Source organism: Aulonocara sp. 'chitande type north' Nkhata Bay, linkage group LG13, assembly GCF_057382095.1.
Source record: "Aulonocara sp. 'chitande type north' Nkhata Bay isolate Kocher_YH1m ecotype deep benthic linkage group LG13, A_spYH_male_GT1.1, whole genome shotgun sequence".
Lineage (NCBI taxonomy): Eukaryota > Metazoa > Chordata > Actinopteri > Cichliformes > Cichlidae > Aulonocara > Aulonocara sp. 'chitande type north' Nkhata Bay.
Window position 1 is genome coordinate 9,555,927 of NC_141356.1, and position 15,618 is coordinate 9,571,544.

General features: G+C 42.5%; 1 protein-coding gene across 1 annotated transcript; it reads left to right on the forward strand.

The window, feature by feature from the left end:
* The first annotated feature begins 1,610 nt into the window (after positions 1 to 1,610).
* On the forward strand, positions 1,611 to 10,382 carry b3galnt2 (beta-1,3-N-acetylgalactosaminyltransferase 2). The gene is made up of 12 exons (XM_086258611.1): positions 1,611 to 1,901; positions 2,453 to 2,579; positions 2,994 to 3,094; positions 4,981 to 5,180; positions 5,434 to 5,529; positions 6,513 to 6,623; positions 6,742 to 6,820; positions 7,301 to 7,484; positions 7,819 to 7,944; positions 8,140 to 8,299; positions 8,380 to 8,436; positions 9,393 to 10,382. Exons 1-12 carry the CDS (start codon positions 1,793 to 1,795, stop codon positions 9,528 to 9,530), a joined length of 1,488 nt encoding a protein of 495 aa, XP_086114737.1. The 5' UTR covers positions 1,611 to 1,792; the 3' UTR covers positions 9,531 to 10,382.
* The last annotated feature ends 5,236 nt before the right edge of the window (positions 10,383 to 15,618 follow it).

Sequence of the window (15,618 nt, forward strand, 5' to 3'; positions counted from 1 at the left end):
ATAGATGTGGAGGGAAAGTACAGTGATTCCTGAGTGGGAAAAGATGAGAAACACAAGTTGGAATAGTATAAATAGAGTATGAACTCCACATATAAATAAGCAGACTCTGATAGACGAGGGCTGGAGAAGCCACAGCATTGCGGGATGTTTGGATGGGTTTCAAGGACCCCTGAACATGCTATGAATAGCCTTTTCCTTTCAAATGAATAATGTGTTGCGGGGAGAGAACTAAATCATCCTAATGAGTAGATCTATGAATAAGAGTCCAAAAAGAATTATATAATGCACAGGAAAGTAATTATCCCTGGGGCAGAGGGTTATCTAATATTGGATATCTGCACTGGAGCAATTTTCCAAATTGAGCAGTGAGGCCCCCAAAGTCTACCAGAATAGTAATAATTCCTGATAAGATTATTCATCTACAGGCACAGCATGGTGTTCTGCAGCAGCTTCTCAATGAATTCTGCTCAGGGCACTGACATGCAGCACATTGCAGTGTTTCCCCGTCACATTATTTTTTCACTCCGAGGGGCAGTAAGGTCTCTGAAATGGCACTTGTGAAATGCTGGAATTCCATTAAAATCAATACAAATAAAATGTTTACAAGCACTATAGAGGGCTTGTTTGTTTTTTTTTTCTTCAGTGGGGTGATCCATTCCTCCTCCTCCGGGAAAACACTGGTGCTCTCCGAGTCAAAAGAAATCCTCCTCAAGCGTTCGTCTCCATGCACAAAAGATTCCATTTAAATGATTTATGTGCAGCACAGGGGAACAGCTTTTGATAAAGTTGCGCTCTTAATGCTAGAACACATCACCTGGGTTTAGAGAGGATGAAATGATTCATATGTTAATTTTTGTCTTTGCTTACAGTGTTTTCCTCACTTTACTGTGTGGAGTAAAGGAAAACAAACCTACCAAACTGACATGTCTTTATGTGATAATCATGGGATGGGACGCACCTTTAGTGTTTTAGCGTTTCATTTGTTTTAGGGACATGGGATAAAATATTTAGTGAACATACTTAAATTAACATACTCTTGACTTTAATATGATTTGAGTGGAAAATAAAACAGCACGAGGCTGATTTATTTTTAATGGAGACACATTAAATGCTAGAAAGTGTTGCCTGCTGTTGTCAACACATTTATCTTTGTACACAGTATGATGGAGGAAAGGGAACCGGACCACTGTATCACATAAAAACTTTTTTTTTTTTTTTTGGCCCTAAATATCCAGTATTTGTCACTCTAATTTGCATCTTTTTTTCCATGCTAGTCTAGCTAAGTAAATGTACTAGATACATGTACTTTATAGTTTTATTTCACTAGCTAGAGTTTTAAAAAGTAATGTAATACTTAATGTTTTTTAAATACTATTACTATTAATCCTACAAATAATAATATTGATAATAATGAAGCTATGTCAAAAGAATAAAAGTAATTTTATTAAGCTGAGAAAGGACCAGAGCATACATTTGTATGATTTATTATTTTTATTATTAACCTAGAGAACTGCTATATCAAGTTTAAGGCTCGTTCGATTGGCTACAGGGTTGAACTTCACCTCCCAGAGTGCACCGCGGTAGGGCTCCTCGTCTCCCATTGGTCTCGCTCATCGAGCAGCGGAGGCAGACATGAGGCAGTGGTGAAAGCCCGGCGGAGAGCTGCGGAGCTGAAATGAAGCGCACACACGGAGCAGCTCACACCGCGCAGCACCGTGCGGCTCGAGGAAGGTAGGCAGGCTCCGCGCCGCTAAAGCTGAAGGCTGCTCCGGCTGAATGAAGGGCTCCGTCCATGCGGAGGCTAGCGCTCTTTCTGCTTCCCTGTGCTGTCGCCGTCCTGGTGCACTTGTGGTTGGCACAACGACCCTCCTCCGCCCCGCTGGACAACAACACATACTCGGGTACTTTTTTAGCCATTACCCCGGGCTTTTACCTCCTCAGCTTCGCAACTTTTTTTCCTTTCGAGCGGCTGGTTAACTTTGCCTTTACCGCCCCGGTGTGGTAGTTTGCTAGTTAGTGTGTGTGTGTGGACAGGTAGTTAACGGCAGTGACTGTAATGAGTGTTTTCTAATGTGTGTTTTACGGAGGAAAAAGAGGTGAATGTAACATTTGAATAGTGCGGGGCGTTGCTGGGATAGTCCCTCGCCGTGTTACAGTGCAACTACTGTGCTCCGTGGCTGCTTGAAGCGGGTTATCACTCATTATCAGCCCTCACGCTGGCTGTGTGAAGCGGCTTCACCATCAGATCAGTGTAGACTAACTACCTTTTAATGCACGAGGACATTAATCTTCACGGGGTGCATCGCAGTAAGTCACCGCAAACTGAGTATGAGAGGAAAACAGGTCTGGTTAGATTTCTTTTTTTTATCCATATGTTACATCTGCCCTTACATTTTGAGTACTCTGCTGTTGTGTGAGGTCATCTTCAGTGAAATGTCTGTCTCCAATGCAGATGAGCCATTACCTTTCTATGAAGTTTTGGTGGGGGTGCTGTCAGCAAGACATCATTATGAACTGCGACAGGCGATAAGAGAGACCTGGCTGGGATACCTCAGACACCACCCCCACTTCCAGCACAGGTCAGCAGGCTGGACCTTCAACTTCACAGCTTTTCTGTTTGTTTTGATTTGTCTTGCCTTTCTTTTTCTCACTATGTCAAATTCATATAGTAGAGAGAAAGGGAGGGGGGGTGAAGCCAGCAGCAGCTGGCAGCAAATAACTGACAGCCCCATCAAGCCTTTTATCTTTACCTGACCAGCGGCCAATATTGTTCTCTTTCATTCTTCCTCTTTGTCCATTTCCTTCTCATTGAGCGATCCGAGCACAGATAAGGTGTGATGGCCTTTAAGCAACCCCCCGGTAACCATGGCAACGCAGGGTGGATAGATGGACAAGCTTTAGAAATCTTGTAGCTGAATATTGCACAAACGGGGGGATATGTCACAGTGTTTGTGGTGTTGTTACATATTTTTTTGTTGTTTTCTCTCATCCAGAGTGGGGGTGAAGTTTATCGTGGGGGAACATGGGTGTCCTATACCAGAGGATGACCGAGAAGATCCTTACTCCTGCTCCCTCCTGAACTTCACCGAGCCAGGTAAAAGAGGGGGAAAATAGAAAAGCAAAAGAGGGGAGAGGCATCTGACTGCAGCTCTAATTCTCTCGGCAATCTGTTGCTTGCGTGCACGGTCGTCAAAGGGGAGCGGAGGCAGGATAACAGCAGAGGAGTCGAGAGAATGAGAAGAATGGCTGTTGAGAAAAAGAGTGAAACACCTTTTTATTCATGTGTTCCCACAGCTCAAGGACAACTTTCTCTTCCTTTTGTATATCTAAGGCCAAAGCAGAAATGCTCACTGCTGCAGGGCTGAGGGAAGAGGAGGTGGGGTAACTAGAACTGCTTAACACTTAGAAAAGTAGAGCTGCACAAAGAGCAGACACTATATGAAATAATTTAACTCCCTCGCAGTCAGTTTTGAACATTGGCAGTAATTGTTGACGTCTGTCGCCTTCGCCGAGCCCGTCCACTTGAGCCGGCTTTCTCCACTTTTACTGGCGTTAAGCTGCCTTCATGGAAACATAATTACAGCTCATCAGAATGGGCTTTTCACACAGTGGCCTTTGGGGTCATGGCAATGCGTTACATATATATTTATTTATTTCTTTTTTTGTTCCCCAGCCCTTTCTCTTGCCCTCCACTGCGTTAATGGCTGTTGGTTGTTGACGTGATTTGCTTCAGAATGGCAGGCAGGCTTTGGGTGCGCGTGATGCTCCGTGTGATTGGAAGAGAAAGAGGCAGTGGCAGCTTTTTAAGCACAGTCGGGGTACCTGACGCAGGATTCAGGTCAAAGCGCGCGTTAAGTGGACAATTAATTGTGGCGCTGAAATGTGTTTGTTTGCTCTGCGTTCATCACAGCGATTTTTTTTTTTTTTTTTTTTTTTTTTTTTTTGGACTACAATAAGGTGAATGCTAATTAGCTTCTCAGAGCAGTAATCCTGCTGCCGGCAGAAGGTAGGTGTGTGTGTGTGTGTGTGTGTGTGTGTGTGTGTGCGCGCTTTGAATCCAGGAGAAATAGTGAGATATTTAATGATGTTTGAAGGTTTTGAGATTTCAGAGCTGATATAAACACTACAGCATGAGATGAATGGACTGATTGACATGTAATTAAAGATTTTTGTCTTTGCCTTTGAATTCTGAACTATTACAGAAAACAAGCACTTTAAAGACACTGAGTTCTTTTTTTTTGTGTGTGTTATTTATTTATGTACTTATTCTTTTTTTTAGACTGAATGTTCATCCACTAGCCAGTAATAAAAATAATGGTTTGATTTATGATCTATTTAATGAGCCATGCCCAATGCAGCCTATAGTTGGTGCTTGATATTGAAGTAATTGCCCATAAACACCCTTAGCGACAGAAATGTAATGATAAAAATGTATGATAGTTTGATAATCACATTTTTGTCATGTTTCCGGGGAATAAAGCATCGATCAAAATGATTTGTCTATTGTCTCTTAGTGGTAGCACAATCCTGCGGCTCAGTCCCATTCAGCTAACGTGAGAAGCGTTTGGCGTGATAAAACCTCTGCTCCTCTTCGCCTCTAATTGTCTTTATTTTGGAAGGAGCTGTAGAAGCTGTGTAGACTGCACATAAAGTGAAAGCGGGGCAGGGGTTGGGGGGGGGCTTCGCAGCTTCGCTTTAACAGCCTCGATCTTTTCATTGATCTCTCGGGTAATAAACTGCTCTTTTGTAATTAAGAGAGCACGCTCACAAGCAGGGGCTCGCTTTGAAGACAGCCGTCCTGAAGAAGCGGCTCCTCAAAGTGCTGATGGTGTAGCTTTCCCAGAGTCCGCCGCTTTTTCCGAATGCTTTCTCTCGTCTCTTCATCACTAGGAGAAAAAAAGAAAGATAGTCAGCATGTTGGGATTGTAATAAATTTCATGTGTGCTTGTGCAGTGACTCGCTGCCCTCTCTGTGTCCCAGCGGCAGGCCGGGACGGAGAGATGGAGATTGTGACGGTGTCTGATCCCTCGCTGCTCACCCCCTCCGACGTGTCTGCCATCGCCCTGGACTTCAAGGTGCTCCACCCGGTGGTGATAACCCGGCTAGGGGTGTTTCCCAGCCGGACCCGAGCCGAGCTTCAGAGCAACGTGACGGTGAAGCTTCTCCAGCTGGACCAGGAGGTAACGTGGCTTTGGCCTGTGAGCATAATGCATCGCGTATGCTGCGTTTCTGTGGAGCTCGGTAGAAACGCAGCCCGAGGGCAGCTGGAGGACTCTGTGCTGCTGCTGTTTGTTGAACAAACTTCAGCTCATTTTAGAGTCCTGCTGTTGACAGAGCAGTGTGTGGCTGTGTTCAGTATGGAGGACGGCATCTCTGTGAATTCTTTATGGATAAAAAGTTTGAATATTTCTTTTTTTGCACTTTCTTCTTCAGGAGGCTGTGGTTACTGCTCGCTTCAGCTCCATTAGCACGGGGACCTTGGTGAACTGGATGTGGTACAAACCAGTGGAGCAGTTCATCCTGCCGAAGGTCAGTTTGTCGCTGATCCTCTGAGCTGTAGCCACGACTAAAGAAAAATGGAGTAAAAGTCCTCCAGTCGGGAATATAAGTCTTCAGAAGCTGTTTTAGTTTATTCTATTTTTTTTAAGTACTAGAAAGCTACTTTCAGCTGCTCTTATTCACAACGGGTCACTACAGCAGGTAGCTCTGCATATTTGATTTGACAGATTTGTTTTAATTTATTTTTTAACCTGGATTTTCTTGATGCAGCCACAAAGGGATTTGTGTCTCCTCCTGGAATCAAACTAGGGATCTTTGGGTTGTTTTCATTAGCTCTGCTTGGGTTGATAACTGTGGAGGAGACGAAAAGAGAAAAACACACGAGACTTATGGAAGTTCAGGAGTTTATAAATTTATTTAACAGAAGGGATTTATCATTAATGTGAATGGGTGCCACATGCAGATTTAAAGAGGTTAACCCCCCAAATCAGAGGAGGACACATGAAGGCATTCATGTGTATGAGCTCACTCACTGAGGATGATGTTAAATAGAATAAGTATCTGTTTGGAGAGCCAAATTTTGGAGAGCCTCGCTTCATTTTGTCCTCTTATATTTATATAACGGTGACCTCGCGCTGAATTTGATGTTTACCTTTGAATAAGTAAACATCCCCAACCTGAACTGATGCAGAAAAGCAACACATCAGTGCATAAAAAAGTGTTTGATGCTCACGATGTCCTGGCTTTAACACGCACCGCCAAGCGAAAGCCGTCCCCGTGTCTGCACGTACGCCTGGCGGTGATGTCAGGGGTACAAGAGTACACCGGTACATCGCTGCAGCAGAGGCTAGGTTCAGGGGATGTTAAATTAATCTTTCATCAACATTGTAGCGAAGCATAATGTAATCCACTCTAAAGTTTCCAAGTCTGCAGTGTCCTTGATGGTAGCTAATTACATCATTCAGATGAGATGGCGTTGGACAGCACACCCATAACATCTGTCTTTATTCCAGGGGTTTGAGGGGACGCTCGTCTGGGAGAGTCTCGACTCTGCCGCACTGACCACAGTCAACTCCTCCTCCGTGCAGCTCAGTGATGGAGGAGGCGTCCTAAAGATCTCTTCTGTATGTGTTCGCACACAGTATCTAGAAGGAGATATATGAATAACGGACTCTCATTCCTCTTTCAAGTTTCCAATAACTTAAAACTTTTTTTTTTTTGCTCTTTTTCTTGGAGTTGCAGATTGCAGAGGGGATATTGCCTCATAGAAGTGCTCTTGGATTTCCTGGTTTGGCTGGAGGCTTCACATTTACTATCTATGGTTAGTCCTGCAGCAGAATAAACTTTGCACTTTTTTTATATGATAATTGTGTGATCAAAGCCACATTTTTAAAAACAGACCAGATGTAAGAGCTCGAAAAACACCGCTCACCGTGCTGCAGGCTTTTTGTATATGTTCCAAATAGAAAATAGCATTTTCATAGCCTCAACACCCGGCTGTTCCAGTATTGATTTTACCTACATGTGTTTGCATTTTGAATCTTAAGAGCAGATTTGGTGTAAATCTGTGCAAAACAAAATTAAATCCATCATTCAGCATCTCTGAAGAACCGAACTAATGGTCCATTGTGCCAAACGTTATCATTTTTTCATATCGTTTTACTCGATGGTAATTAAAGTTATTATACCTCAAGCGCCTTAGGTTATTAAAAAATTTGGGCTGAATAAATATAATATTTGCACAAAAACTATTACAACTTTTTCTCTGATTACCCCGAATGTTTTCCTCACTCTGCGTCAGATGGAGACGGTCTGTCAGAGCTCCTGCGGGGCCGCCCAGCCAGGATGGAGCGCCATGCCTCCAGGCTGAGGGAGGAGGATGCCACTTTGCAGGAGGAAAGCCTCAGGCATGGCGACATGGTGTTCGTAGATGTGGTAGACACCTACAGGAACGTGCCTTCCAAACTGCTTCAGTTCTATAAATGGTATGCCAAGTGCTAATGACTCGATTCTCTGTCTCCAAATTGCCTGGGCCCTCTGAGGAAATCAGCAACCTGAAATGAAAGTGTGCCGACGCCTCAAAATGTCTCACTGTTAAAATCACGACTGCAGTCGCTCAGTCAAGAAGTAGAGTTCTGAGTCATCAGATAAAGCAAAATACACAGAGTGGTCTTAAGCTGTGATGTGATAAGTGTTATACTTATTTGCAGACCTCCTGCCCTTCATGCTCGCTGGTATTTGAAAGTAAATCCACTCTGGGATATTGTATAAAATCAGAGGGTGGGCTTTAATTAAGGCTGCATATTCCCTCTCCGGCAGGTCTGTGGGAAACGCTGACTTTAATCTACTGCTGAAGACGGATGATGATTGTTACATCGACGTGGACTCTGTATTAATGAAGATTGACCACAAGGGTCTCAAACGCAGCAATTTCTGGTGGGGGAAGTAAGTACAGTTCGGCGTCCGGTACTGTTGACAGCGTATACTTTGTGTCCACTTGTGCTTACAGTTTAACTTCAGTGCGCTGTCAGCTGAGTTTTGGAGCGAAGAAACGGGAACGCTGTGCACGGTTAAAAAGCTGATAGGTCACCTGAAATGGAGACTGTATTTGATGATGATGTCTCTGCCATCCTGACCCAGTTTCAGGCAGAGCTGGGCAGTGGATCGCATTGGGAAGTGGCAGGAGCTGGAGTACGCGAGTCCAGCCTACCCGGCGTTTGCCTGCGGCTCTGGCTATGTGGTCTCTCGTGACCTGGTCCAGTGGCTTGCCAACAATGCAGAGAAACTGAGGGCCTACCAGGTAGAGTACGAATGCTAAATAAGAGCGTCCGACGTTCATGATCATAACGTGAGCAGCCCATCCTGGATGTCTCGTTGCAGGGAGAGGATGTGAGCATGGGGATATGGATGGCAGCTGTTGGGCCTCAGAAATATCAGGTGAGAAGCTGAATGGTATGAACTGCCAGCTTTAGTAAAACATAAATGATTTGTTTTGCTTTATTATCAGTCTAACACTGGCATAAAATACAACTTAGCCCAGTGCTTTCACTTTCCCTTATCAACGTCAGACTGATAAAGGTCAGCGTCTGGCATTAAGAAATGTTAGAAAGGTACAGATATGAATGTGTTTAATGTGTACATTTTTCTTAGAATATAAATGGCAGCTGAATTCAAGCTGTAAATATAAATGGTACTTAAATTTACAGCAATATTGATAAGATACTGTGTATTAACACATTGTTTTGTTTTTTTATATGACTTAGAGCTGTTAAACAATGTCAGACAAAGAGAAAAACAAATAATAATAATGGATTGGATTTATATAGCGCTTTTCAAGGCACCCAAAGCGCTTTACAATGCCACTATTCAATCACACTCACATTCACACACTGGTGGAGGCAAGCTACATACTGCGTAACAAAAAGAAAACTGCACTCTTTTGTACTCACTATTGGTCCTCTGAGCTTCATTAGCCAAACTTTAGCATCTCACTAATAGGCTCTGCAAGCAAAAGACACAACGTGAAATAAAAATGTGAACTGAAATGATAAAACCCCCTCTCACCCTTGAGTTTTTTAGTCTGCTAAGCACGTACAATTTGATTTCTGTGGAGAAAAAAAGTGCAGCAAAGAGGCATGAACATTTATGATTGTTTTTCTCTTACCAGTAATTCAATATGCGGTTTGCTTTACAGCTTAACATTTTTATTACGAGCATGCGGCAAAAAAGCTTTGCTAGTGGAGTCGCAGTTTAAAGGCGTAATTGTGTTAACTGGTTTAATGTTTGTAACCTGGAGCATATCAAAATAAAATACTGCCAATTTAACCCGAGAGAAATGTGACCCAGCGTCCGCCTCATAATTAAATAAATTTTATTCCCCTTCCTGTTGCCAGGATCCCGGCTGGCTGTGCGAGAAGGAGTGCTACCTGGACATGCTGTCGTCCCCCCAGCACACGGCCAAGGAGCTGCATGTTCTGTGGGATAGGAAAAGAGCCTGTGGAGACCCCTGTGGATGCCCCTGGGACCACTGAATGTGGTTCACACTACACTCACTACGTGACACTGTGGGTAAAATGCACTCGACACTAGCTGTCAGGTCATTTTCTGTAATATTTTTTTCTTAAAACACTAAACTGAGCCATTGTCAGTTACTAGAATTATGATTATTATATTATAAAAAAAACCACTTAGATTTGGAAATGTGGGACACTCTGTAGGGAAAATAATGTCAAACTTTGCAGGTTCGTAATATTAACAACATAAACCATTTGCAGCTTAAAGAAAAAAAGACCTCACCTTTAGCTGTAGCATCCTGCCGGTATTTGTATCATGAAGTCGGTTATTAAATTTGAAAATGTCAAAATGTGGGAAGACTGCAGATGAAAAGATGCTTTATTAATGTAACTGTCAGGGATGGTACAAGAACCATGTGCAATACCAGCGTGTGAAGGTCATCATGTTCAGGGTGATTGCTGTGAGACTGAGTACTTTATTCTAATTGTTGGTACTCTGGAGACAGAGCTGAACCTTTTTTTGGTTTAATGCAGATATTTGATGGCGTTTTAACGATGATTCCTCTGCATTGCTATGTTTTGTAAATTTATTGTCTGAAGCTTTTCATCTTCTTTACTGTTTGTAGGTTTATGATGGGCTTTCTCACAGACGCACACACAGTTTGTACTGTAATTGTTATTGTGCAGATAGTGATGTGGCCTTACTGTATTTGTTAGGCGTCATACTGTACCTATGTTAACACTTGTGATATTAACAGATTTTTTTGGGGAACTTGACAAAGCAGTTGGAGCGACTGTGGAATAGACTCACTCGTTTAACACGGTTTTATGAAAGCCTCCTCAAAGGTAATAAAGAACATTTAAGAGAGATTAATGGCTCACTTGTTGTTTATTTTGGGAACGATGAACGCAGTAAACTTGGGGGCGCTGCTGATGCTGCTGTGCTCAGTCCACACTGGATACGGACCACACAGGTCCTTTTTTTCCCCACTTAAAAAGGAACAGGAATCCTATTCTTCTCCTAAGAGAGTAACAGCGCTGGAGTTTTGAAGCAGAGGATGTGTTGGCACCAAACTGATCAGTGTTTTCATGTAATCGATAAGACCAAGGCTTCTTTGGACACATGCTTCTTTTAGGGGGATCTGTTTGTTTAGCCATGTGATTGATGCTGAGTCCCCACAATTAGATTTCCTCCCTGTATATTTTCTTTCTTTTTTAATTAATTTATTTTTTGGGGTAAATAATGAAAGATGATGCTGAATGTTTTATTAATGGAGGACAGTTTGAGTCGTTTGTTTTATTTAGGCCCGTCCCACCTGCCAAGAAATCTGTTCCTGCACTTAACTTGACATTCGAGCAGGCATTCCTCTTCTTCTCCTAACCACCCTCCTCCTCCCTCCCATCGTATCCTTTCGCCTCCTCTCTTTCACTGAGCAGCATGATAACAAAGTCATATCCGCATCTGTTCCACTCTCCAGCATAGATAAGCGCGGCGTTTTCCGCCCCATCAGCCTTTCTCGCTGATTCACATCGAAGCCCTTCATTGTGAACTGGGAGAAGCGTGGAAATGACACACTGACGGGAGGGGAAAAAAAGGTCACTTCTGCTTTCCGTGCCGATGATTCTTTAGGGGAAGAAGTTATTAAATTTGTCTAAACTTTGATGAGCGCTGGAGGGATACTCATGCAAAATGTTTAAATTATTAGCTCTAGAGATATTCTTCATCTCCTCTGAATCCTTTTATTTGAGTCCTGTCCTCACCAGAATCTGTCATCTTGTGAAACAAATTGTTCCGTGTTTACTGTCAGATTGCAGTTAAGTATTACACTTTAAATCTCAGGCTTTTCTATTATTATAATAATTTAACAGCTCGGCCGTATTTCCTGAGTGTTTTCTTCCGTTACGTTTGCCACTGTTAGTTTTCAGAATAACGTGTAATTATGAACTTCCTCATATTTGGAGGGAAGATGAGCTCCTGTTTGGGCTTAAGCAAGAGATAGAAGGTACAAAGTGATGTCGTCTAGGGGGAACACTACTTAAGAATTCCTTGTTTTTCCGAGCGATCAATACTTGTGAACATATACGCTCTCAAGGCTGGACGCTTAAAGGCTAAAGAAACCAAAGTGTAAAAGTGCCACAGCAGTAAAACGAGCGGAACGAAAAGATCTCAGCTCATCTAACTGACCCAGAATCTGTGATTCATTCATACGTTTGATATTAATAGACCCCACACGTTCTGAATTGTTCTATGCCCTCAAGCGTGTATGTAATCTTTTCTAAGTGACGACAAGAGTACAATTCCCTGAACTACTGACTTCTTTCACTCTATTAATATTTTGCCATGAAAGTGCAATCATCCGTTTAGACTGTGACAAGCGCTGCTCAGAGAAAATAGAAGGAAGTTGGGCGCTGGAGTTAATTGTATTTATAAAATCCTTTTCATCGTTAGTCTCACCTCTTCCAAAAACTCATCTTCTTGTGGTGCAGAGTGAATACGAGAATGTGTTGACATTACAAATCTGAGTCTCATTTTCGGGATGGGTTTGGCAGACACTTAATTTTTGCTTGAGCAATTTAAAGATTTCTTTTTTTCCCCTCTGAGGAAACCCACACAGGCCAGTCTGAGTTTATACCTACAATTTCACACAGTTACAGAATTGTTACAATATTTTTCCTTGCAGCTGAAGTTTTTATGTTGCTTTGGGTATATTTGGACTCTTGATACTGATGCTTCAGCAGGTCAGAATTTTAATGTTGGTTCATTATTTTTGGCTATTTCAACTCTTGACCTGCTACTTTCAGTCATTTCATTGATTACTTTTATCCAAACTAACTGCTGATTATTTTCCTTTTAATGTATCTGCCTATTTTAATTTATTTCAGCTATACATGTTTCTATTATCTACAGTCTCCATGTACATCATTGGAGCTTTACGAGTACAAAGCTGCACCCTGCTTTCGGAATTGCTTTAATTCTTCATGGCAGATCCAGCTAGGTTCTGGAAACATTCTAATAAATGTTGGTCCATATTGGAGTTAAAGGAGCCCGTTGGATAAAACAAACTTCAAGAAGTCCAGTTGTCTCTTTTTTTTTTTTTTTTTTTTTTTTTAAAAGCTCTTTAGACCACCTTGACCTGGATGACTGAGAACCTGCAAGTACAGCTAATTACACTTTGTCACATCCAAAATAACAAAATGACCCTTTAAGCAGACAGATTTGGAATCATGTAGCAGTGTATCTGATTTTACCTACATTAGAGACTATATTAAAACCTACCTGTTGTTTTAAACTGAACTCGCCTGGATTCAGATGAGGCACAGCTGTCTCAGATCTCAGGAGCTTACACTGTGCTGAGAGCCATGCATCTGCATACTTATTCAAACATCTCCAGATTCTTAGACTTTCCTCGCAAAGCATTACACATTTCTGTCAATCAGCCTCCTCTTCCTCCTCTCTGTGCACTAAAACGAGGGGGAAATCATTTATTCATGACACCCGGCATTCCAAAACCAGCATTTCTGCCCGACTCTGATTCGCAGGAATGAGGAGATATTATTAGATGCACAACTATGTCCTAATGGGGCAACGGTTTCATTCCCAATTTGAAACCGCGCTCACGTCTCTCTCTGATTTCCATGGCTTCTACAGCGTCTCAGGCTGGCGAGGTTATGACTGCCCCCCCACCTTTTTTTTTTTTTCTCTTCTTTTTCCAAACATTTGCAGAGCGCAGCTGTGAGACGTGTGTGACACATCGGGTGGAGGGCGTCGTCCAGCTAATCCATTACATTGATAAAGCCGTGGAAATGCCGAGTGAATCGCGAGTTTCGTAAGCCCACTTGACCCCTGCTGCAGTAACGCGGCAGATTTACCGTGATAGTGTTTGTGAGAGATAATTAGTAGAGCCATTACTGAACCATTACTGACAGTCATTCTGTCTTAAGAGGATCGTGAATTAGCTCATTGGTCTGATGATGATGAGATTCTTGGAAACCACTCAGTCATTTAATGTAACCTGATGTGACACCATGTGTGCAAGAAATGCCACGATGTCAGCTCAGTGAATAGTTTCTCCCCCTCAGTTCAGCATTAAATGGGCTCTCCTTCTGTTTAGGATTGCACTTGATGGATTTCTAAAAGAAACTCTGCGCTTTAGAGGATGACTTTTGCTCCCTGCGAGTCATGTAATGTAGCTCAAAAGCATGTTTGTAGACTTCACCTACCTGATGAACGCTACATTTATTTTTAAACCCCACCTCTTGCCCCAGTTTGTAAGACTGGATATCTGTCGTTATGTGTAATCTTCAAATCAAAGCAGAAATGACCCCGGTGTCTCTGTTCCCTTCAGACAGCGCCGTATCTGCACATGGCCATGTCGAGCTCAGAAGACAGATTTATATAAGCTACAGTGATTGCATGCGGAAACAAGTGAGCACTTTGTTGCTCCTCTTTATCCCCGATAAGACATCAAGACGCAGTGAGGGTTGTTTTTTTTGGGGGTTTTTTTGCAAGCGACTGAGTGCTGGCAGAATTATGCATAAGAACATGTTGTTCTGGGATCGGTGACATGAATATTATAAAATGAAGGAAGCTTTTTATGAAATCCATGAATCAAGTGGTTTTAAAAACATCTACACAGAAAGCCCAACTTTACATCCACATCAAATTGACCCTGCTAACAGGAAGTGTCTGTAAAACTAAAACCAAGTGTGGGTTATTCTTCCACTGTTGTCCAAAGGTTATTGCCAAAATATCAGCGTGCCACCAGGGTGACATGTTTTCTTTTCATTACTATGAAGTCTGAGACTGTGGTTTCTTTTGTGTCAGCCCAGCCTGGAGCTATTGACTGCACACCAAATCTGCAGTCGATGGTGGTCCCCAACAATTGGCCAGGAGTTTTAATAGTTTTTCAGGCTTTTCAGAGAATGAAAGACCAGTTTTTCAAAGTGTCAACGGACAACTTTTCCCTCCCTCTGCTCGCTTTGCAAAGATTGGATCATTTTCTCTTGGGCAAACCTGCTTACTGTTAAGTAAGCAGGTTTGTCCACTTACTGATTAAACCGAATATCTCATTTGGATCCTCCCAAGTCTCAGCTCTCTACAATCATATGAACGCTTGTCTGAGGTTAACTGCTGTTTAATGTTTGGTTTCTTTTCCATGTTTTTAACTTCCTCTGTCAGGATGGCTCTCGTCTTCTTTTGTTTTTTTTATTCCATCACAGAGCTTCTAGTAACCACTAGTTCAGGCACCTGAGGAAAGCTACTTGTAGTTGCAGAATCAAGGCTTCATTTTTCTGGGAAGTTTTCTACAAGTGGCAGACACAGCTGCATGAAAGAGGCTTACAGAGAACCAATCTACGGTAAATGCTGATGGTTGATTATTCTGTAGCCACTGGGCCGTGAACATTTATCACACAGTGAGAAGTTAAAGCAAAAACAAAACAAAAACGCTGAACACAGTGGTAGTAGTTTCGGGAGGGCGAACATTGTAGATTTTTGGTCATTTCAGGGGATTTTATGACTGTGTTCACCATGTCGACTGTTTTATGTCACAGAAGCCACTGAGCGGTCATGTGGGTGGTTTTCTTCGGAGTCTACTGTGGAAAATTTTAATATCCTGCCAGGTGCTTCAGTGAAGGACTGCAGTGGTTCTGCCAGCTCAGAGGTGCAAATGTGTGCAAGGTGAAACCTCCAGCGATCGCGTGAAAACTTACCCACATAGTTGAGCAACAAGAAGAATATAGAAGCTAATGGTATGATTCAATTCAACAGAATCACCAGAAAGGCAGTGGAGTACACACGGTGCCCGATATTTACATTTTCAGAAACAAGGTTTTCAATTTTTTTTTCTCTTGTTGTCACAAGAATATTTATGAAATATCCATCAGAGTGCTACCAAGCAACACAGATGTGTAAAGCACGGCCCAGTGATAAATAATCCAAAGCTTGCAGAGGATGAAGGAGACAGTGAGCGAGCACAAAAGCTATTCTGTTTTGCTCTCAAACAGAATTCAGACACCGTGGGTGAGGAAAATCAATCTAGTCAACCTAGAGAGCGCGAGCGAGCGAGGGGGAGAAGAAATGAGAACCGTGAGAGGCTTTGATTAT

What these genes read in the sequence shown, in the direction of transcription:
- b3galnt2 (XM_086258611.1), top strand. Translation starts at nt 1,793, where the DNA reads ATGCGGAGGCTAGCGCTCTTTCTGCTTCCCTGTGCTGTCGCCGTCCTG. An exon ending in CCTGAACTTCACCGAGCCAG is followed by an intron (nt 3,095 to 4,980) that starts GTAAAAGAGGGG and finishes TCTGTGTCCCAG; the next exon opens with CGGCAGGCCGGGACGGAGAG. An exon ending in CTGCTTCAGTTCTATAAATG is followed by an intron (nt 7,485 to 7,818) that starts GTATGCCAAGTG and finishes CCTCTCCGGCAG; the next exon opens with GTCTGTGGGAAACGCTGACT.